The sequence below is a fragment of the Danio aesculapii genome, chromosome 11, assembly GCF_903798145.1.
Source record: "Danio aesculapii chromosome 11, fDanAes4.1, whole genome shotgun sequence".
In the NCBI taxonomy this organism is placed as follows: Eukaryota; Metazoa; Chordata; class Actinopteri; order Cypriniformes; family Danionidae; genus Danio; species Danio aesculapii.
Genome location: NC_079445.1, coordinates 28,218,793 through 28,242,970, shown reverse-complemented (window position 1 = coordinate 28,242,970; position 24,178 = coordinate 28,218,793). Strand labels below are relative to the sequence as shown.

General features: G+C 34.4%; 1 protein-coding gene across 3 annotated transcripts in view; it reads left to right on the top strand.

Annotated features, from left to right (window-relative positions):
* eif4g3a (eukaryotic translation initiation factor 4 gamma, 3a) overlaps positions 1–24,178 on the top strand; it is a 95,271-nt gene that overhangs the window by 20,397 nt on the left and 50,696 nt on the right. For all 3 annotated transcript variants that reach the window (XM_056467731.1, XM_056467730.1, XM_056467729.1), the window contains exons 5-7: positions 1,584–1,616; positions 22,627–22,803; positions 23,989–24,100. In XM_056467731.1, the coding sequence (XP_056323706.1) occupies positions 1,584–1,616; positions 22,627–22,803; positions 23,989–24,100 (322 nt within the window). The remainder of the gene's footprint in view (positions 1–1,583; positions 1,617–22,626; positions 22,804–23,988; positions 24,101–24,178) is intronic.

Below are 24,178 nucleotides of genomic sequence, written 5' to 3'. Positions count from 1 at the left end.
ACGCCAACAAGGGGAGAACATGCAAACTCCACACCGAAATGCCAACTGACTCAGCCAAGGCTCGAACCAGCAACCTTCTTGCAGTGAGGCTACAGCGCTACACACTGCGCCACCACGCTGCGAAGGAACCATCTAATTTCTGCATGCAACACAAATACTTAAGACATCAAATATATTTAAATTATTGCAGCTCTCTGCAATAAGGACATCGCATGTACTATTATTGTGGTAGCGATTAATTTTTTTAGTGGCATCAGTTTACTGTTGGGAACATGTGATGTTCAGTGTTGACAGAATAGCAGATTACAGTAGGTTTTTAATAATTGTAGAGATACTGGTTGGACTTTTAAATCTGAGAGCACATATTTTCTTCCCTGCAAATTGTCCAGAAATTGGGTGCTTTCACTGTAGACACTTACTTGCTAATAATAGAGCCATTTTAGTGCTAAAACCTCCAAAGTTCTTGTTTGGTGTAAGCACAGTTTGTGGTTGCTATAGCAATGCCACAACTGACCACAAAATAATTTAAGTGATGTATAACAAAGTCCCTTTAATGTGTGTTCTATAGTCTTTGTGTATAGTCACATATATGTCTGTACTGCTTTAAATGTTTAAATGTAAACATCCATGATCCTTTTAATTTGTAAAATGTAATTTTGTGTATATTGGCATTAAGTTGTTATTAAATATAAAATGTTTACAGCAATAATAATACTAACTCTGCTTTGACTTAGTCCCTGCTTTATCAGGGGTCACCATAGTGCAATGAATTGCAATTGTTTTCCTTCTGCAACCCAGCCCTGAGAGTGCTCTAATTCATTAACACCCAGTGCTGGGAAACACTCATACACTCTCATTTACACACATTCATACACTACGTCTAATTTAATTTATCCAATTCATCGATACCACATGCTTTGCACTGTGGAGGAAACTCGTAAAAAACACACACAGGCAATCAAACTCCACACAGTAAGGTCTATGGTCCAGCCATGACTTGAACCTGCAGCCTTCTGCAAAAATAGTGACGCATGTCGGCACAATAGCCTAGTGGTTAGCGCGCCGACATATGGTGCAGTTACACATCAGGACATCCTGAGTTCGAATCCCGGCTTCAGGACATTTCCCAACCTTACCCACCTCTCTCTGAAACTTCGCTTTCTGTCTCATTACTGTCCTGTCTAATAAAGCCAAAAATAAATCTTAAAAAAATAAAACTAAATAAAAATACTGACACATATATAGGTTTTTTTGATCAATGTTCATTTGATCATACGTAGTAACATTGGGAAATTTTATTACAACTTTTTAATTTTTAATGTATTTTTAAAACGTGTTATTCCGGTGAACACAAAGCTGATTTTTTTTTATTAAGCAGCCATTGTAATTCATAAATTATCATTCAAAAATTTCACTAAAGTATAAATCCCCATGCTTGACCAATCGTTGTAATCGAATTTGGTTTATTTGTATTGTAAAATGCAAAGTCATTCAAAATATCTGTTCTCCTAACTGTCCATTTGTTTTCTTTTTCTTTTTTTGTTCACGATGACCTCAAACACTCCTGTCATCATCTCCATTAGTTTGTGACGGGACCTCGGCCAACACACCATCAGGTAAATCCAAGCATCACTCTGTCCTCTCAGCTTCTAGAGTATTAAGTATGGTGTGGTTTAGATCTGGGTGATTAATCAAAGGTAGTTTTCAGCTTTCACATGAAGCAGCGTTTGCACACTGTAGTAAATAGTTGTAGTTCACTGTTATTTGAAGCATAGTTAAGTCATAGTTCACTGACAAGCCTCGCGAAATGTATTTTCAATAGGAAACTGATTTCTGAAGACTTTCTAAAGGTAATAATTTTTTTAACTGTAGAATATTATTGAAGGGAGACAGCTGGAGAGCCATTTATTATTGGTCAAAGATCCAAGTGTGGCTCGCAAGCCATAGGTTCCCCACTACTGCCCTAAATCTTTATTCGTCTTTGAAAAGTTCAGAAAGGTTCCAAATAACATCCTCAAAACAGGCCGTATGCCTTCAGTAGTTTAATATGAATATTATCAAGCTTCACTGTAAATGGGGTCACACACTGGATGTGCCGCTCGGCGCCATGCATTTTAGAATTCTAAACATAGATTTCTATCAGGGTACGCACACCAGCACCACAAGTCAGTGGTTGTACACAACAACCAACTTCAACTCAGGACACAGAGCACCATCTGAATAGTTTCATTTTAAATAACATGCGATTGTGCGCGTCCGATGTGCTTTACTTCCAACTGTCATATGCGAGCTGCATCTGCTGTGCGACCTGCTTAAATCTGTTGTTGCTGCCTTAAATTTGTTTAGTTGAATCAAATAAACATTTCTAGTCATCTCAACTTACATCAATCAAACTGAGTCGAAATGTTAGTTAAACTTTGTATAACTTAAAAGCTTTAGTTTATCTGTGCATAAACTAATGACTGTATTCAGCAGTTTTTTTCTCCTCAGTGTCATTATAGGGTGTGCTTTAATGTATTGTGCTTGGCCGTACCTCTGACAGATTACATTGGATATGTCTGTGCTTTGTTTTAAACAGTTGCTCATGGGTATCCAAGGGGTAAAGAATATGGTTGCACGGTTTACCGGTACTATGGTAGTATCGCGATACTATGGCTCCAAAATACTGGCGGTGCCACTGTAGTTTGTAAACGGTAGTATCTTCATTAATGGTCTATCTACAATAGATAATGTTGCATGTGGAAAAATTGCAACAACAGACCATTTTTTAAGTAGTCTGTGGAGCCCTTTAAGGTTGCACATTTTCTGATGTTTTCTGATGTTTCGAACGCACATCTGAATCAGTTCATTTCTGTTCCTGTCAATATGATTCAGTAGCTACAACAATCATGAAAATCTCTTAAAAGAACGACTTACAAAGTGAAATTTTGAAATACTTGAAAATACAAAAAAAAATGTAAAAACAATAGATGAAAAAACCCAAAATAGCAACAGGAAACATTGAACCAATTTTTGATCACTTCATATAGCCTAATTATTTTTTCTTCTTTTTTTTGGTAACAAATCATCTTTATTGTATATTTCTTTTATGTATTTTTGTTGGTCAGTTATCTACAAAATAAACAAAATAATGAATAAGTTTTAGGTGAAGTGATTTGCAAATAATACTTTTTTCAATATTAAGGAAATTATAAATTAAATTCAAGTAGACCTATAACAACATGTAAAATATAGTATTTCTGATCATTTTCTTTATCATTTGAGTTATGTATTACAGTATTTCAATACTACTTGGTATCGTGATACTTCAGCTGGTATAGTATCATAAGATGAATTAATAGTATCGCCACAACCCTAGTAAACAACACTGCACAGTGCTTGTGAACATGGCGCACACCCTATACTGACACTGATGAGCAGAAACTGTTGAAAATGTCTATATATTACAACACCCTTAATTTTAAATAATGTAGTTAGCCACAGTTTACAGCAAACACTTGGGCAAGTAATGGTCCAGCTAGTGTGTTAAGTTTGATGATGCTCCTACTAGTAAACTCTTCAACTTTATGAATGTTATGATGACTAGAGATGTATCGCATAATAGCTCGACTGTGCAACAATCTCCCTGCCCTTGAGAAGCAGACTCGAGAAGTGTCTCCTCTGACTCATCCGTTTCTTGTCTTTTCTAAAAGAGCTTCTAAATGATGATGTTTTGTATGTTATCTGATGAGCAGATGTGCGGCGATGAAGACTGACGCTGATTGCTAAATGCTTGGCAGGGCTGTTAGTGGACCTTTTATTAGATGAAATACTTCAGTCTGTTACTTTCCCAAGGAGAATCATTGTTGTGAGTGTTTGGGCTTTTGTCAGTCGTAACCAGATGCTTTCAGAGGATCATTAGGATGCAAGTCGGATGGATGAATGCATGGGCAGCATTGCACATGTCTGTACGTGTGTGCTTGTGTGAGTTTCAAATAGATATTCAGTCTGCTCTTTTGGTGTTTCATTAAGAGGAAAAACATGTTGATCATTTGTTGCTAATGATTGGTTTATGCATTTTGCGTGTTGCCTCATGTCCACACACTTGTGACCTTTAAGAAAAGTGGAGAGACTTCTGTCTTAACCTGCTGTGCATCTCTTACATTTTGATGGCTGTTCTTTTCATTGCCCTATAGACCATTTTGAGGGATGTAAACAATAACAATGGTCCAAACGTATGTCCTGTTTTAGATTTTTAATTTCTATAGCTTTCAAGAATTCAAAAAGAGCCACATATTGATAAATAATGTTATGATGATAGCTGTTTTAACATTAAGTTATGATCGAATTGCATCTTATTACAGTTCTGAAATAGTTTGATAACAAGCAGGAAACGTTCACGGGCCAATGGCATCACCACACTGAAATGGTCTATGAATCATGATGTATCTTTAGGATGTCCGCGGGGTCTTAAAAAGTATTAAAAGTTGATAAATCAATGTAGAGAAATCGAAGGCCCTATAAAGTATTAAAAGGTCTTAAATGCTATTTTGCAAGGTATTAAATTTTAAATAATTTTTGATTATGATACGTATGGTTGTATGCTAAAGTTTGCCTGAATTAAATCTGCGAATATCAGGATGTTGCGTAGTGCGTAGTTTATGAAATCAATGAAATCCTACTAGATTTGACATCATGCTGCTTTGTTTACTGCAGTAACCAAGGCAGCATCGTTATTTCTGCAGTTTAGGCGCCAACCTGCTGAATTAACTACATTTAATAGATTTTTATTCAGTATATGAATAATGTTTTAGTTTTGGATTAGTTTCTTACATTAATATTTAATAAATAAATAAATGCTGTAAGTTAAAATCTCGCCAGTGTTTCCGGTTGAAACCTAAAGTGGTTTCAAGGTCTTAAAAAAGTGAATGGAAAGAGTCTTAAAAGGTATTGAATTTCACTCTCTGATTCCTGTATATACTCTGATCTTGTTTGACACACAAATTTCCAAGGTTTCTATATTTCAATATGATCTATACAATTACTCGATTGATAATTTCTGGTGTTTTATCAAGTAAAATAGACAATATTTTTCATTCTTTGTGTAATTCATAATTTGTAGTTTGCTGATTTTTTAATGTATTCATGTTCATTGAGTAAATGTAATAGCTCTTATTGTTTTTAATATTTCAATATGAACACTTTCTTTAATGAAGCTATTTAGGTTTACTTGATTATCTAAAATTTATGTTGAAATGTCTTTAATATTTTTGATACAGCAGGTTTTTTAAATAAGGTTTATTTGTAGATCTCACTGTCATAATTTTATTGTATTGTTTATACATTTTGCCCCCGCAATTAAAACTTTAGAGATTCTTAATAAGACATATTATTGTAATAGTTACAGCTGATATTCATATTCATTGTATGTTAGCATACATCCATCAGAAATTCATCTAGATTTTTCTGGGAATGAGGATATACACTACCGGTTAAAAGTTTGGGGTCAGTATGATTTTTAAATGTTTTAAAATAAGCTTCTCTTGCTCACCAAGGCTTTGTTTATTTAATCAAAAATATGGTACAAATTGTACAATTCTGAAATGTTATTGCACTATAAAATAACTGTTCAAATGTAGTTTATCATTTAATTCAATCATTTATTCCAGTGATGTTAATGATGAATTTTCAGCTTCATTATTCCAGTCTTCAGAGTCACAAGATCCCTCAGAAATCACACTATTATTATTATTATTATTATTATTATTATTATTATTATTATTATTATTATTATTATTATTATTAATGGTAATAGTAATAAAAGCAATAATGACTGGAGTAATAATTTCATTTGAAACTACACACAATAAGTAATAAATAAATATTTAATAAATATTTTTTCCATTTAATAAATGCCACCTTGATGAACAGAATAATTTTCTTTAAAAAAAAAAAACATGAAAAACTGGCCCCAAACTTTTGACCGGTAATGTAAATATTAGCAGATTTAAAAATGTATTTTTTTTTTTTTGCTTGCACGTTTTATTTCTTCAGAAATAAGCTCCATATTCTCCTATAACATAGTCCATAATCCATAAAACCTTATGCATAAAATATGTTACTCATCGAAAACATTTAAATATTTAAAACCCTAAAAGGAAAAAAAAAACTACTTTAATTTCATTTGTCAGGCTTAACATACATTAAAAATGTATTTGCACCAGATTATAATAACAGGAAACAATAGCTTGTTTGGTATTTGTTACATCTGACCGAAATAATATTACCGCGACTAAAAGGCCTGTTATGTTCTGCAGTTTTAACTAAAGTGCCATCAATAAAGGCATCATAAATTGTGCTGAAACCCTGCTTTACAGTGTGCTCTCCTGCAGTGTTATTATAAGCATCTTTGGGATTGTTGGATGGACTTAAATGGCGCATAAAGCGATCAAGTTTATGGAGTTATTACAGTCTTATTATGGGCTTGATCTTGTTCCCTTTTTTCTAGCACGATCTGGCAACAAGAATGAGTCAAGGCTTCTACTGTACATATTTACTATGATTTCATGCACTACACATAAAAAGAGAGATGCTTCTCTTATTTAAATTTAAAAGCTTCATTAATAACTTGTTCAGTGAATATTGCATAACAATTTATTAAGTGGAGTTGTCTTTATTTTTTGGGGAGTTAATTAGTTTGTTGAATTCAGTTGACATAGTAAAATACTGAGCTCTGTGTGTACAGACAAGGACACTAAATGGTGTGGTGACAACTGAGTTTAGCTCCATTTTGTATTTGGCAAATCATGCTTAAACAATGATTATTGATTTGTTTGCACTTCGGATAACAATAAGACAAAATGCTGATTGACAGGATAGCAGCAGCTTGTTTATTTTGAAGTCTAAATGACTTTCCTCATTTTATTTTAGTAACAGATGTGTGAAACCATGCGTGACGAGCTTAGCTTGAAATTTAGCACTGCCTTATCTTCATATGTTCCTCAGTACGGCACAAGAGACGGTTATTGTATATATGAGATTCTAATTCGGCCACTAATATTTTTATAAGTATTTAGAGCAGTGGTTCTCAATTCCGGTTCTCCCCCACCCTGCATATTTTGCATATCTCTCTTATTTGACACACAAGGATCAGTTTATGGTTCCCTCTGTTAACAAGCTGATGATCTGAATCAGGTGTGTTAAGTAAGGAAGACATACAAAATGTGCAGGACGGGGGCTTGTGAGGATCGGTATTGAAAATCACTGATTTAGAGAAATCCAAAGTGGCCAAAAAATTATGTAAACTAGTCTTGCCATATAATAGGTATTGGGTGGTGAGTTGTGTCATTTTTTTCTAAAGATTTTTTTGGGGAAAACATGAATTTGTATTGGAATCCATGCGATTTAGCTTGAAGCTGAAAGATTAAGGGCGCGTGTCCACCGACGTTTTCTTTGTGCTGCAGAAATTTAAGCTCCGTTCTAAAAATGCTCACAAGCTGCCTGAGCTTTATGCCATGTTAAAAACGCGGTACTGTCATTGACAACATCAAAAAAAGAACATCGCTTGAGTTTCGCAAAGTAAAAATGTTTCATTGGACACGCACACTTAGGGGCCGATCACACCAAATGCGCTTTTACGTTCCAAAAACGCAAGGCACACCACACTGCCTTTGTTGACAGAAATATTGTAGCTTTTTTTATGTCACTAGACAACTACTGAATCAAATGCTTATTGTGCCCGAGTGCTGCTGTTGATCTAGTTATAGTTGTAGTATTAATTAATATTGTGATATTCATGATTTGTGAAGTCATACAGCTTTGAATAACTGAAAACAGCTAGCACTAGTCTCTCCTCCATCTTGACAACACAAACACTGCTATCGTCTCAACGGAAACCCCGCCTCTGCTGTCATTTGATTGGAGAATGAAAAAGACGCGACTGACGTAACGCGCTTTTTCCTCTCAAAGTTGACTGTTATCGGCCCCTCACTTGTGCACATGCTTTTCACAGATTAGCTGTGTCAACCAATCGCAAATTGTGAAATTGAAAGTTACTAGTTAAACGTGTGTGTACTGTTTATATGTATAATGAATATACAGTATGAATACACCCATCTAAGTATATATGTATATACATGTATAGCAAATGTGCATTTATAATTATATATAAAATATTTAACATGATGTAAAATAAGTATATATATATTTATATATATATATATATATAACAGTATGTGCATTTATTTAGATAATATATACAGTACACACACATATTATTTTATTCAAACTTTGATTATTTATGATTGATCATTAAACAGCACGGTTTGACAGTGTCATGACAGTGTCATTTGTGCTTCAACTATCATCACATTAACAATTTACAGTGGACCCTCCATCCTGTGCCCACACCATTAATATATATATATATATATATATATATATATATATATATATATATATATATATATATATATATTATAATATATTATAAAATATATATATATACATACATTTGTACATAAGGGAGCAAAATGTGAATAAAACAAAGTACACCGGTCTGTGAAAGGTTCACCCTATAGAACAGAGCTTGACTGTGTTGTGTGGGGCTGTGAAAGAAGCTTTGACATCTGTGCTGATGTTAAAAGAGCTGAGTTAAGGTTTCATTTTTCCCCTGTGGCTGCGGCAAGTCCCAGCTCGCTTCCACTGCAGACCGGCTAAAACTGATGCCTACAGGCCATTAGAAAACAAACAGAAATAGAGAAGAGTGGAGAGGGAGTGTCACACACACACACACACAAGCTGGAATTGTTGGCTGGTGTTGAATGTTGGTCAGAGGAAGAGAAATGAAGAGCACACAGTATATAGGTCATAGCCTCATCATGGGGCTGCATTCTCAAATATGAGGGATTGTGGGATTTTTTTGATTTAAGGAAAATAATATAAATATAAATTGAGAAATGTATAACTAGAAACTGCATCTATAACTTTTTTTTGTGTTTATTATTATTTAGATTATAAACTTGTAGATTATAAATTTATTTCAGTGCATCTTTCCATGCTAGTGCTGATCAAAAATGATTTCATATTGAAAATAGATTCAAATTTTGCGAAACATTAGTAAATATATACATTTTAAAGAGCCCCTAATATGCATTATAAAAGGTCATATTTTGGTTTTAAGGATTTTCCAACAATAGGCTGATATGCATGCAAGGTCAAAAAAGACTTTTATTGTCTTGTAATATGCATTTATTTTATGACTCCCATATGATTCTTTCAGCGATTCATTTGTTCCCAAACCCCTTCTTAGCATGAGGCCAATCTGCAGTGATTGGTCCGAGGACCTAGTCTGTTGTGATTGGTTGACTGGGTTCAGTGCGAGACAGAGAAACGCCCACCATGGTTATGAAGTCGCGCAGAGTATGTGAGAACCCAATGCAGGAATGCAGTTAAACACCAGCATATTGCTCTATTCTTAACCATAAGTAATAACAACGACACACATTCAGTATTAATCCACACAGTGGCAAAATTTTAACTATTTTAAAAATTGGCTCGCGTGTGTAGGAACAGTTGATGGTGGCCATAACCAAGACAAACGACAGAGGATCACAAGCTCAGAAACACATTTAAATCAGTAAAGGAAGAAGTATGGGTGGTTTGGACGTAAAATGTGAATAGCCCATAAAGATTTAACCTGAGAAATGCAATACAAGCACTGATCTATAATAGATATGTGATTACAAGCCGTGCGGAGTGATTACAAGTTACAACACCTAATAAATGTATATTTTGCAAGCTACAGAAAATAGTCTAGGTTAATGTATCAATCATCACAAAAATGGCAGGAACAAACAGCATATGGTTGGCTATACTGTGGTGTCTGTGATCTTCGTGTCATGATCAGTCCTGTGATTCCCCTCGCTCCACTAGTGTCTGAAAAGAAAGGCACTTTCATGTTTTACCGGATCCGACACTTCATATTTGATGATATACTGTATAGACGTTAATGAGCTCAGGCAAAAGATCCTAACCCAACACGATTCATTTATTTGACTCCGAGTCGACTATTTCATTAAAGAATCAATAGTTTTAAACACTTTGCATTTTCAGATTTAAACCTCAGCTGAATGTTTTCATTCACTCAGTCATTTCAAAAACTTATAATGGGGGCTCTTTAATATTTCACAATATTCAATAATAATTGCATAACTTGACAATGCAGTGTTTTTTTTTTTTAACAAAAAGACAGTATGTATTTTATTGCCAATACAAGGCACATAGTTTGATGATGCCATGAATGAATTTGGAATCATGGGAGTTGTTGTCTACGAGACTCATCATTTTCATAGGTGATCTAAAGTATTCAAAACTTATTATCATGGTAGTATAAAGCATAGTAAATTCTGAAGCAATTGATGAAGAGATACGAGTGCAATGCGGCACGAAAGCAGCAGAGCTTTTATTATGTCCACTGCTTCCCATTTTTCTTGTCATGTTCACATGGGAACGAAGCAGCATTGCTTTATTATACCAAATACATTTTTGTGTTTTGTTATGATGCTTCTCTGTGCAGTCTAATATAAACCCACAACATATTAAAGCATCTTTGTGTTGCCATGATTTATATAAATAAATGCATTTGTATATTATATATTACATAACATATATGACACATGGTTCTTCACACTAGTTCGAATAGCTCATTCCTTTCTATTTGAACTGTCATCAAAACATTTGAAATGATTTAAGTATATAAGTCAGCAAATTATGTTAATTATAAATGAATTATATATATTAATAACACTGTTCCAGCTTTTTTTTGAATATTTTTAATACAAATATTTTACATATTGTGCTTTAAATATATCTACATATACATGCATATGTTTTAAATAAAACATAATTTACAAATATTGATTTGTCAATCCATAACTGACTGGATTACAGAGTCATCCAGATATTATTTTGTTCCATTTGTCCCCCCACCTCTGTCCTTTTCATAGATCCACAATCTCTCATGCCCTTTTTCTTTCAGTCACTCATGCCCTCTTTCTCTCTCTTTCAGATGCATGCACTCATTCTTATCTCAGTCTCTTACAAACACACAGACACCAAGTCTCCGCTTCTGTCCCTCCCTGGCATTTACACACACACACACACACACACACACACACACACACAGTTGTAGGGCATTGTGACAGTAGTTTAGCGAAGAGTGGCGTTCGCCCCAGGCTGCGCTCGATCCCCTGCTGGCCTGAGTGAGTCACAGTTTGAGGAAATCACCCATTAAACACACACAAGCACCGTTTGTTCTCTGGTGGTGGTCTTCATGTTTCTTTCCTTTCTTGTTTCCTTTCTCAGGTCACTGTTTTCACCTTTGACCCAAGAGTAGCTGCAGTTCTACAATCTGATGTTGCTATTTGAATTTAGTATTAAATAGTATTAAAATACACTGTAAAATGTAATAAGTTGACCTTACTAAGAAAAATTAAGGAAACTGATTGGCATAAAATTACCAAGTAAAGTGGTGTTTTAATTTTAAGTGAGCATAACTTAAAACAGTTTGTTTACAACTTCTTAATAAAGTAAACTTGAGTACATTGACTCAGAATAATTAGTTGTGTTAACTTCTTAGTGTTCACATTACTAGGAAAATATTAGGAAACCGATTGCCTTAAAATTATCAAGTAAGCTGAACTAAAACATTTAGGTAGAAACAGAAAACTGTACCTTACTTATTCTCAGTGCCATTTATATCGTAGTTGATATTTAGCCACCATGTTGGTCTTTCATAACATCTCATTTTTAAGAAATGGGTCTTTAGCCTAGCGCTCAGCCCTCAACCTTGAGAACCAGGACATACACATAAACACAACAGAGAATTTAGCTTTCCTAATTCATCTATAGCGCATGTCTTTGGACTTGTAAGGGAAACCGAGCACTCGGAGGAAACTCACGCAAGCACAGGCAGAACATGCCAATTCAACACAGAAATGCCAACTGACCCAGCCAGGGCTCGAACCAACGACCTTCTTGCTGTAAGGCAACAGTGCTACCCACTGCACCACCACGCCACCCTAAAGAACAAACAAACAATATAACTCTTTATAACAAGTGATTTTCAACCCATGTAATAATAATAATAATAATAATAATAATAATATTAAATGATATTTATATTATTTATTTATTTATTGTTTTGTATTTTATTTAATATAATTATGTAAATGTTTTTATAATATCATCATTATATAATCATATAAATATTATTAAAGCTATTAATATTAATATTTTATAATATATTGATATACAGTATTTATAAATTTTGAGCATCAAAGAATTGATGAAACTCTCAGATTTATTGTTCTTATGTCTAGTTATGCTTAAGTTTTGATTCTTTTATGTTTCCTCAGTTCCTTCCTCACCAATCTTTATCCTTAACATGCTTTTGACACATGACCACTCAAAAGTTGTAAAAGCATATTGTAAGTCGTTATTACTTGAATCGATTTAGTTTAACAACAATGTGCTAAACAGTTGGGATTACTTGTTTAACCCTTGTGTGGTGTTCGTATTTTTGTTACTCAGCCGGTGTTCATGGGTCTGGTGGTGCCGCAAGAGTTTTGGCTTTCCAAATTAACACTATCAAACTATTTTATGTTAAATTACTCAACAAATGTTTACTTCATCCCAATAACAAGCCATATAAACAGCAAACATGGTTAAATTTTCCCCTTTAGATCATATTGATGAATTGATGTGCTTCTAGTTTTTATTATTAGTGTATGAAAAAAATAAAACCCACAGATTTGTTTTTTCGTATTGTTCCCACCATGGTCATGGACATCATCATCAGAAGCTCCTCTCTCTTCCACAATCAACTGCAAGGCCCTAGCAGCAGATAATCTTTTGGCCATTTTGATCAGTTGTGATAAGGAACCACACTGGCAAAGTCTTATTTATAGTATTATGCCCCTAATTCGCAGATGGGACTGGGTATGAGAAAATAAAGCTTGGTTCCCGCAAGAGAGAGGGTAAAATGTGCGGGAATGTAGGAGCAGACAGTGTTGATAGTTGAATTTTCAACAATGTTGCAACGTTGTGCGGGAGCAGGAGGGGGAGGGGAAAAAACAGTAGCACCAGAAAGGAGGAAGACAGAGTGTAGGAACACTGGATCTACACTTTCAAGACTTTTATTAGACCTGGGTCCAGTGGACCCGAACACCTTGTATGTAATGTAAATGTGTTGGGGGAGGTACATTATGCGGTCATTGAAAATTTGTTCGGATTTATGTTCTTCACAGAAAATAAGCCAAAGCCAATGAATTTCAGGTTGAAAAAATAATTCATTGTTTAATTTTTCTTTTGAAAAAAACTGAAAACGGGTCTCACAGACCTGAACACCATACAAGGGTTAAATATTATGAATAAGTTTGTTCACCTTACAATAAGTTAACTGCACTTAATTTTATTAATGAGAAGAGCTTTTGCTTTTTACAGTGTAGTTTTGAATAAAAAATAGTTTTCAGGATGACTAATTGAGTTTTAGTGGTCCATTTTATATGTTAATTTCTGTTTATCGCGATGCTGTTCCACAATCAATTCCAATCATTTTTTTATTTACAAAACAAGGTCCCATCTTATAGCTTACCTTGTACAACTGTTTCAAAGGAAGCTGTTTCATCTGAAATTTTCTCACAAAAGAAAAGATGGTGAGTTTTACTTCATGTTGACTTCACATCAAACTGACTTAAAAGAACTTGTTGTGACTAAAGCTAACTGTCACCTGCTCACATCACCTGCTTTTGAGTTAAAAAGCTGCTCTTGAACACATACACTGCAGTGGACTACAGACTAAATGTGTGTTCTGTGCATGTAAGGAAATAATTGTCTGTATCAGCAGGTATCAGCATACTATATTCATCATTCGAATAGAGAAGCCAAAGCTAGGACTGTGAATGCACATCTGTGAACAAAGCAGTGCTGGTGTATCATTTTGAATATGAAATATTCGGTTTTGTTTAGTGTTCTTATTTCAATATTTGTATTAATGTTCTCAGGTAAGATGATGTTAAATTATTACAGCCTACTGACAGGCTCTCAACGATGGCTCAACATTGACCGATGATAACTAATCATTGGTTGTGTCATAGCCCTATGGTCCGGATCAGTACAGCTGACAATTTAGCATTGTGATGCAGTGGTGTCAAGTGTCAAATTACAAATACTCAAATGACTGTAATTGAGTAGTTTTTTTAGCAATTGTAATTGATGAAGTAGTTTATAAAAATGTGTACTTTTACTTTCCCTTGAGTACATTTTTAGTGCTGTATTTTTACTTTTACTCCACTATTTTCCTGCAGTCACCACTTTATTCTTTCTCATCTATATGGATTGGCTAAAGTAGAACAATCAGTCCTATGATTCCTGTTCAAGCAAATCGCACATAGAAACTAAATCGCATCATACAACCTCAAGACATGGACACTTCATAAATGCAGCTAACCATTAGGAAGCATTAAACCTGTCCAAGAAGATCGCAGTGACCAGAGACTGTTTAGACTGCATGTCACTGATGAGAAGATGATCAATGTCTAATCATGTATGATGTCTGAAATGGCCTTAAACAATCACTAACCGCACTACAGAACATTACGTTTTCACACACATACACAAATTGCATGTAAACACATCAGACTTTTATGGTGTAATACTGAAAACTATTAAAAGGGCTACTTTTTATTCATACCTTGAATAATATTTACAACAGATACTATTGCTCTATTTGCACTACATTTTTGGGCAAGTATGGGTACTTTTACTTGAGAAATGTTTCAGTACTCTTTCCACTACTGTTGAGATGTTTAGTCCCTTTCATAAAATTTGTAAATGTTTGTAGTAGATTTTTTTTCCTGTGTTGTCTTATTAGCATTTATATATCATTCTCTAGATGTTTCTTGCTGAATCTGTTGTTTTCCTATGTCCTTATGCAAACAGAGCACACTGTGCTCATACCCCATATGTAATTAGAGAGCTGCTCCTCTACGCAGCGCTTCTATTCAGCTACTGTTGAGAGTTGCCCAAACATGCAGCATTACATGAGCTATGATATCCATTTACACCAAAGCATGCCAATCCAATCTCTTAGCTACATTATTTCATAGGGCACACACATGAAGGCTTTTCAAACTTGAAATTGTTGGCACTGGGTTATCCTAAACCCTGGATAAAACGGATTCCTGGGTTATCTGTAAACATGTTTAAAGGGTCACGAAACACCAAAACCCATTTTTTGAGATGTTGACTGTCATATATATGTCCCAGATTGCTAAAAGCACTATTAGCACACACATTTTTCACAAAAAAAGGGAAAATTTGGTTGTATTTGCGTTATTTCGAGCAAATTTGTTCCTCCTGTTTGAAAATAAATTTTGAAGCAGCAATTTGATTCTTGTGTATATTCCAGCGTGGAGACTGGTACAACGTGACATCTTTGAGTTTGCAGCATTAATTCATGAGAAAGACTTGATTCGAACCAATCAGTGCATTCAATTGTAAATGAGGTCAATGCATTAATATGCATAATGGCTTCGAAGACTCCTTTTACCTTTTACAGTATTCAGAGTGACGCTGTGTTGACATGGGTCGTCAGTGTTGTGTATATAAATGCAGAAACGAAAGTTTTGTTTCCATTTCCCCGAGATAAGAGAGGACCCACATTTGTGAATTACAGTGGTCTGCTAACATGCGACAAAAATATGTTTGTAAGGAACATTTTTACCCGAGAGCTGAAAATGGTGAAATCCGTATTTGTTGCTTATCTCCTTTTAAAAAAAAAAAGAAAAAAGAAAAAAAAAAGATGCAGTTCCAGTTAGTGTCGATTGTCCTGTCTCTACGGATTTGGTAAATGTGTGATCAGTGTTCTTTGTTTATGTTTATTTAGATGGCAAAGTTAGTTAGTATCGTCAGCATGACTCTTTCAATTTTTAATGACATACTTTAGTCAAAATTATTTAGTTACTAAGTTTACAGTACGTTAGTATCAGTGCAATATTGTGGACCAAAAGATCCGCTGTAAATGCTGCTCTCAAAATGTAAACATGTAAAAACCTTAATCAAACTTACCGTCTTGTAGCATTTTGTGACAGGATAGTATGTACACACATGGCTGTTTGACACTATTCTCTGCATCTACCAAGCAATGCGGAGGTTTTTTTTTTCTCCCATATGGTGTGCGGTATCAAATTCCATTTAAAACTACACTCTTCCAGCAGTTCCTCGCATCCAATATCTCGTTTGTCACAGGGGGCATGCATAAAATGTTCCTGAATAAAAGTGGAAGTGCCAAACTCCAGTTAAAGTTAACAAGAAAAGAAAAGAAAATCCGGAGGAAATGTGGATAGTGGGGTGACTCAATGACGTTTATGAAATTATGTGCTATAACATGTAAAACTGGAACGGAAATGAACATTCAAAAAGCAACTATAAACACCTTCATTATATTATTGTCTTCTTCAGATTAAGGCAAATGGCCTTTTTTTTTTTTTTTTTTTTTTGGAAGTCCAGATCATCCTGGGCTTTTTTACACCTCATAATTGATTATGTCCTCTTCAAACACTCAGCAGCAGGACTAGCAATGATAGTGACACATAATCTCGGCTCTGACACTAGTAGATCAGCTCTGTGGTGTTAAATCACTTTTCAGCCACCCGTCATGGGCCGTTGATTGCTCTTGTCTTTAAACACGCTCATGGCTTTGGGAAATCTTGTTTAATGATAGGCTTGGATTATTCTGAGCCATGCTGTTAGATGTTTTTGGGTGTACCTGAGCCATGCTATTAGGCTTGATCTTGTCTAAGCGAGAACTGAAAATGACCTTCTTTCTTGGAAATGTATCAGTTTCCACAAAAAGTTGAAGTATTGCCAAATTGTAACATCTAGTTCACACAATCCAGCAGTTTGCTGGATCTGTTATTTTGTTTTGCTGGATCTATTGACTAAAGTAGTAATCTGTCTGTTGTAACAGACACCTGGGAGAGAGTGGCACACCAAGAAACAACAGCAGACTGTGGAAAATACTGTCCTTTTATCTAGTCTTCTCTGCTTTCAAATAAACCTGCAGATTCTGCATAATAACAGGAACGTTGCTCACAACAGGCAGTATTGTATTCGACAGTGGTCGCCTTGAAGTTTATTTTGTGAATTTTGGTGAATTTGTACATAAACAGATTGCTGTTGATTGCTTTGGCTTAAAATGAGAGAGAAGTAAGAGGTGATGTTCCTCAGTTGTGCTGACTATAAGGACACTAAAGCAAACAGGGCTCTCAGTATGTCAAATCAGGTGCCAGACAGTTGTGTTTCTTCGTTATTATAAATTGTATCATTATTATAATTGAAAATGTCTTCATTATAAAGTATAATCTGATCACTTGTTTACTGTTTATTTTATAATTATTTATATTTAATTTATTCTGTATTATTTATAAGTAATTTATTTACTCAGTAGTACATTGGTACATAGTACATTAATAGTTTGTATAATTATCATAATCTTCATTATTACTAATATCCACTACCTGAAAAAAGATCTCAGTTATAAGAGCAACACACAAAACTTGACTTCTAGTTGATCAGTTGGAAAAGTTTTTCTGATAAATCATCTGTTGAACTGCATCCCAATCATCACAAATACTGCTGAAGACCTATTGGAATCCGGATGGACTGAAGATTCTTATAGAAATCAGTCAAGTTTGGTAAGGGAAAAATTATGGTTTGGGGTTACATTCAGTATGAGGGCGTTTGAGAGATCTGCAGAGTGAATGGCAACATCAACAGCCTGAGGTATCAAGACATTTGTGCTGCCCATTACATTACAAATCACAGGAGAGGGCAAATTCTCCAGCAGGATAGCGCTTCTTCTCATACTTCAGCCTCCACATCAATGTTCCTGAAAGCAAAGAAGGTCAAGGTGTGCTCTAGGATTGGCCAGCCCAGTCACCAGAAATGAACATTATTGAGCATGTCTGGGGTAAGATGGAGGAGGCATTGAAGATGAGTCCAAATAATCTTGATGAACTCTGGAAGTCCTGCAAGAACGCTTTCTTTGCCATTCCAGATGACTTTATTAATAAGTTTGAGTCAATGCAGAGATGTATGGATGTAGTCGTCCAAGCTCATGGGAATCGTACACAATATTAATTCTTTTTCCACTGCACCATGACTTTATTTTCTATATTGTACATTATTTCTGCCTTTGCCTTTCATATTAGCCACTTTTGAATCCAAATGATCTACTAGAAGTCAAGTTATTATTTGTTGTTCCTAAAACTTAGATAGGCGACAAGACTTTTGTCAGATAGTGGATTATGTATTTATATTAATGTGCACTTTTTATTACAAAAATATTTTATTTACAATATTTGTATTTCTTATTTTATCAATACTACTACTAACAATACTAAAATACTGTAAAAATAAATATGACTATTATTATTACTAAATGTATTATATTTCTGTTATTATGCATACTTCTATAAATGATCATTTGTTATTTTATTTTATATTTTTTATTATTATTATTAATATTATTAAATTACTCCTATTACCAAATGTATTTAAATATACAATAAAATTATTTTATCTGTGAATTTAGCAAAAAAATAAGCAGCTAAAACATTTAATGTGTGTGTTTGTCTGTGTGTGTTTTCTGTTTTTGCTTGTTTACTGTATTATGTTGTTGTTGGTTTGTTTGCTTTCCAAAATAAATTTAAGCTATTGCAAAAGAATTCAAATAAATTAACCACGCACAGACAATTGCATTCAGACTTTATTAGTCCCTTAGGAAAAAATGCATATCAATAATGTGTGTACAATCAGCCAGAGAGGGAGAGAGCGAGAGAGAGGTCACCTCTTGCTCCAGTGCTGCCTGGCTGCTGGCATCCAATGACTGGGTTTGCTGAGGTAATATTTGCAGTGTTGAGCGAGAGAGAGAGCGATGAGGGAAAGCGGGGGTGGAAGTGATGGGGGAGGGGATCAACTCCTCCAGCAGGCTGCAGTCTGTAACGATGAATAAACCGTTGTGCCAGAGCCGTGTCACCACCATCCTAATACAAAGAATACTGCTCACTTCTCCAACCTGTGTTTGTTTCATTGTGTCTGCCTGATGAGCAGAATTGATATAATTCATCCAGCATGTAGTGATCGCTGCTCTTCCAGCATCTGAATATCACATTCTCAATTAACTGCAGATACAGATGCCTCATGATTTGAATAAACTGGCTGACAGACACAGGAGGATGTCCTGAGGCCAACTGCATTATGTCAACACTTGCTCAAGTCTCTTCTTTCACTGTTCCTGCTTGAAGGGGACGTTTTTCCTCGTTTTAAGGGATAGTTCACACAATAATGAAAAATTCTTACCATACAATCACCCTCATGTAGTTTATAAATTTCTTTCTTCTGTTACACACTAAAAATATATTTTGAAGAAAGCTGAAAACCACTGTGAACATTAGTACGGAAGTAAGAAAAACAAATACTATGGAAGTCAGTGGTAACAGGTTTCTAACGGATTTCAAAATATATATTTTTGTGTTCAATAGAAGAAAGTCAGTTAAGTACAAGTAAAGGGGTGGGTAAATAATCACAGCATTTTGTATTTTGTGTGAACTATCCCTTTAAGCACTGCAACCACAGGAGCAACTGTCAACCCAGTAAATGTAAAAACAAGTAACTTTGTTTTTGTTAGCCATTTTTTGGAAGCATAAACATCTTTTACTTTTTATTCCCCTAGTGATGTAGGAAAAGGATCATATTGTATATTAGAGCTGTCTAAGAGCCTTTCACACCAAGTATGATAACTATTAACAACATCATTGTTGTTTTTGAATGTAAAACAACAGCAGGGTTCATACCACATGTATAATAATACAGATGTAGAGAAACCGTATCTTTTGGAATCTGGATCACTTTCAGAATCATTTTTTCATGCCAATAATCAATTACACGTTGACAGCCAGTTAGAACACATTCAATCATAAAGGGTCCATGCATTTTGAAGATACAGAAGACAATGGGCTCTATTTTCACGATCTATGCGCAAAGTGCAAAGCGCAGGGCACAAACGCATTAAGGGCGTGTCAGAATCCACTTTTGCCAATATATGGACGTAAAAATCTGCTTTGCGCCGTGGCGCATGGTCTAAAAGGGTTGAGCTTATTTTCTTAATGAGTTATTGGTGTGTTTTGAGAATAAACCAATCAGAGTCTCATCTCCCATTCTCTTTAAGAGTCAGTTGCATCGCGCTGTAGCACATTTGCTATTTACATGACGTAAAGTAAGTGTAAGTGGTAAAACTGAGCATTTCACTAGCAAGAAAACAGTTAAACAGAGCATCTACAGCGTGAGTGAGAGATGAGCCTCCTTATTATTAACTTTCAGTTTTGCTCTCGTGGATAAGGAAACCTTGTACGCACAGACATCCATTAGCCTATAAATAATTAATTTCGTTTGTTAAGCGCAAATATTTGTTTCAAAACTATTTTTAAATTCAGTTCTAATTTCCAGCAAACGAATAAATGAACAATAATAACAAAGTGTGTTCAAAAACCTGAATTATATCCCAATACACATGCTGTGCCCCATATGGTCTTAAACCTGACAGGTGGGCAAATCTGAGCTTATTTTTAATAAAACAAATTTAAATATGCACATAATAAATAATACTGCTAATAATAATAACATTTATACCAAAGCAAATTGTCTTGAATAAACTGAAAAAGCCTCCCGAGATGAAGAAGCCATGAAAGTATGGTTTTTATATTTACTTAGGCTAGAAAATAATATGTTATTCCTTTATATTTATATCTTATATATATATATATATATATATATATATATATATATATATATATATATATATATATATATATATATATATATATATATATATATATCCTTATTATATCCTATATATATCCTTAATATTTTTATTATTTTTTATATGTAAAGATATTTGCGTATTGCTCTACATTTTGTGTGTATTAAGCAGTGTGTAAGCCAGGCGCACAACTAACGCGCTCTGTGCTGGACAATAGACCGGCTTTGTTCTGGTCTATAGAACAGACTATTATAGTTTCTCAAAATAGCAACGTGCCAGCAATGCGCCTCAACACACCTCCTTTTTTAGACCAGAACGCCTATGGGCGCACATATGAGCGCAAATGCATTTGCTATTTAAACAGCGTGATGCAAAACGTCAAAACGACTCTTGCACCAAGCTGAAACTAGCAAACAACGATTGCGTCCCGCCTTGCGCCACATTGTGCCAGGTGTATGATAGGGCCCATTGTGTAAAAGCTTGGGGAAAATATTTTGTGTTTTTATTCCACCACACTAGCTGCAATTTTTCTAGATTCCCCATTTGATTATATAGATTACACGAGCTGGATTCACTGTTAAGATAAACTACAGTATACATTGTAGAACAGTGAGGCTATGTAGGCGGTAATGCAAAAAGAGAAGCTTAAACTAAAAGAATAAACCTATGGTTAATGTTTGCTTTTGTGGACACAAATATAGTTATTGTTATATTTATAGGTATCGTCTTTAGTGTGAACGGCACTTTAATCTACACGTTTCCACTCATGGCACCATTGCAGCAGTTCAACACTCACTGTTACAACTGGACATTTACAATGTCTGCGCCACATAAAAAAAAAAACATGACAAATGTTCTGTTGTTGCATGAACAACTGAACACTAGAGTCTCCAAAGGCTCACAACTTCCAAGCAACTGAGGGCATTGTGGTTAAATGAAACTTTTAAAGGATACTTACCGAGATCACATAAGGATGGGTCAATATTCATATAATATGGCTCTCTTCATATTCAGAACAAAATCCAAGTTTGTCACTTCACATTGTGTAAATGTTTCCACATTTTTTTTTTGATTGTGTTTGTTAACATGCTGTATGGCAAGTGTGGATGAAGTTACCATTGTCTCTGTATTCTCGGAAACCAGAGCTATGTTATTTTATCCCAAAACAAACTCACAGTCAGCATAATTCATAAGCGCACATGTATTACGCACTGTATACTCTGATAACAGACATTTTTTCTCAGCTGCATAAATATGTCCACAGAATTGTCTTAAGTCCAAAGTTTTAATATTTGCATTTTCTTCTTTGAACATGTAAGACTTTAATCTCATATGCTTAAATACACAAAGACACTTCATTAAACATGTACACATAGACATCCTATATGCTGTGAAACTGCAGGTTAACTATGTTTATATATAATAACTTGTATTTGATTGTAACTTTAACTTAATTTGATTGTGATGCAATAATGTGCACCTTTTGTAAGCTAATTTGAAACAATAATTAATGTAAAAAGTGCTATACAATCAAACTTGAATTGAATTGAATTAATCTGCTACTGTTCATTTCTGATATTCTGACTGTGTGAGATGCACATGTTGTTGTTTCTGTCACAAATTTGAAAAGCTATAATAAATAATCTGTGAGATATTTAGAACTGAAACTTCTCTTCCTAGGGACACCAGACATTTACGTTACATCTTATATGAAAAGAGGCATTGTATGTCCCATTTAACTCTCATTTTTTTATTTGCCTCAACAGTTCCTACACAGGACTCAAATGCAGCCGGCGCGGCCCACCCTCCCGACTAACAACCCCTCCATTCGGCCGGGCTCACAGACCCCCACGGCGACGGTTTATCCCCCAAACCAGCCCATCATGATGACCATGACGCCCATGCCATTTGCTACCCAGACACACCAATATTACATTCCCCAGGTAAAGAGACTTAGACCTGAAATTGTACTATTGGATATTGACAAATCTGGATTAATCTCACCAAATATTTTCTTTTTCCACTGTGATGAATATTGGAATTGGATTTTTTACTTATTAATGGTTCAGTTAATCATTAATCCTGCATGAGGTGTTTAAGATTTTATTAATACGGAGGTTTTTATTAATGCAGTCTTTGATATGTATATGATTTAAAGTATTAAATATCTGTTTTGGTCAAACATATTCTTCAATGCTTGTTTAAAAAAGCTGTTAGTTCGGCATTCGTCAGTAACTGTTGTAGATTATACTAATAGTTTTAATATTTTGTTCTTGTTGAAAATGTAGTAATTTATTGTCCAGTATGGTTATTTTATTATTTGTGTATACATTTTTTACATGTTATTATTTTTAACTTTTTATTTTTAAGTTAGTTATTTTATTTTTAGTTATACATATGTTATAAAAATGTTATGAATGTATTTTAAACTTTTTTAATGTGTATAATGTTAAATTATACAATGTACACATATTTATTTAATTTACATTTAATATGAACATTAAACATTTGATTAATTTGTTCTTAAAGCTTTATATATATATAGATATGTATATTTATATATATTTATATACATTTATATATTTATATACATATATATATATATATATATATATATATATATATATATATATATATATATATATATATACATACATACATACATACATACATACATACATACATACATATACATATACATATACATATATATATATACACATACACACACACACACACATGTATTTATATACATATATACATGTGTGTGTATATATATATATTTATATATATATATATATATATATATATATATATATATATATATATATATATATATATATATATATATATATGTGTGTCTATATAACTCTGCCTCTGGATGGCTCAGTCCTCCACTGCACCTTGGTTCCATATTCATTTCAGAGTAGCGCTACCCTGTACTAAAATGGAGGCTCTGTTGATGCATTCCTTCCAATAGACAACAATAGCGTAGGGGACATCTAATGTAAATATCTTTGGTTTGATATAATATTTAAATAAACATAATTAGCTCTCTTTGCACTGTACATAAAATAATTTGTTTTTGTTCAGTTATTTAACTCAATATTCTGCTTCTCTTCTCACAGTATCGTCATAGTGCACCTTATGTGGGACCCCCGCAGCAGTATGCCGTCCAGCCTCCCGGGTCTGGAACTTTCTACCCTGGACCCGGCCCTGGGGAATACCCCACTCCTTATGGCAAGTAAAGCCCTCCCTGTAGTGCACACTTCAGCGTGAGCTCACTTGCGTTGCACCCAGCTGGTTCATATTAGCTCC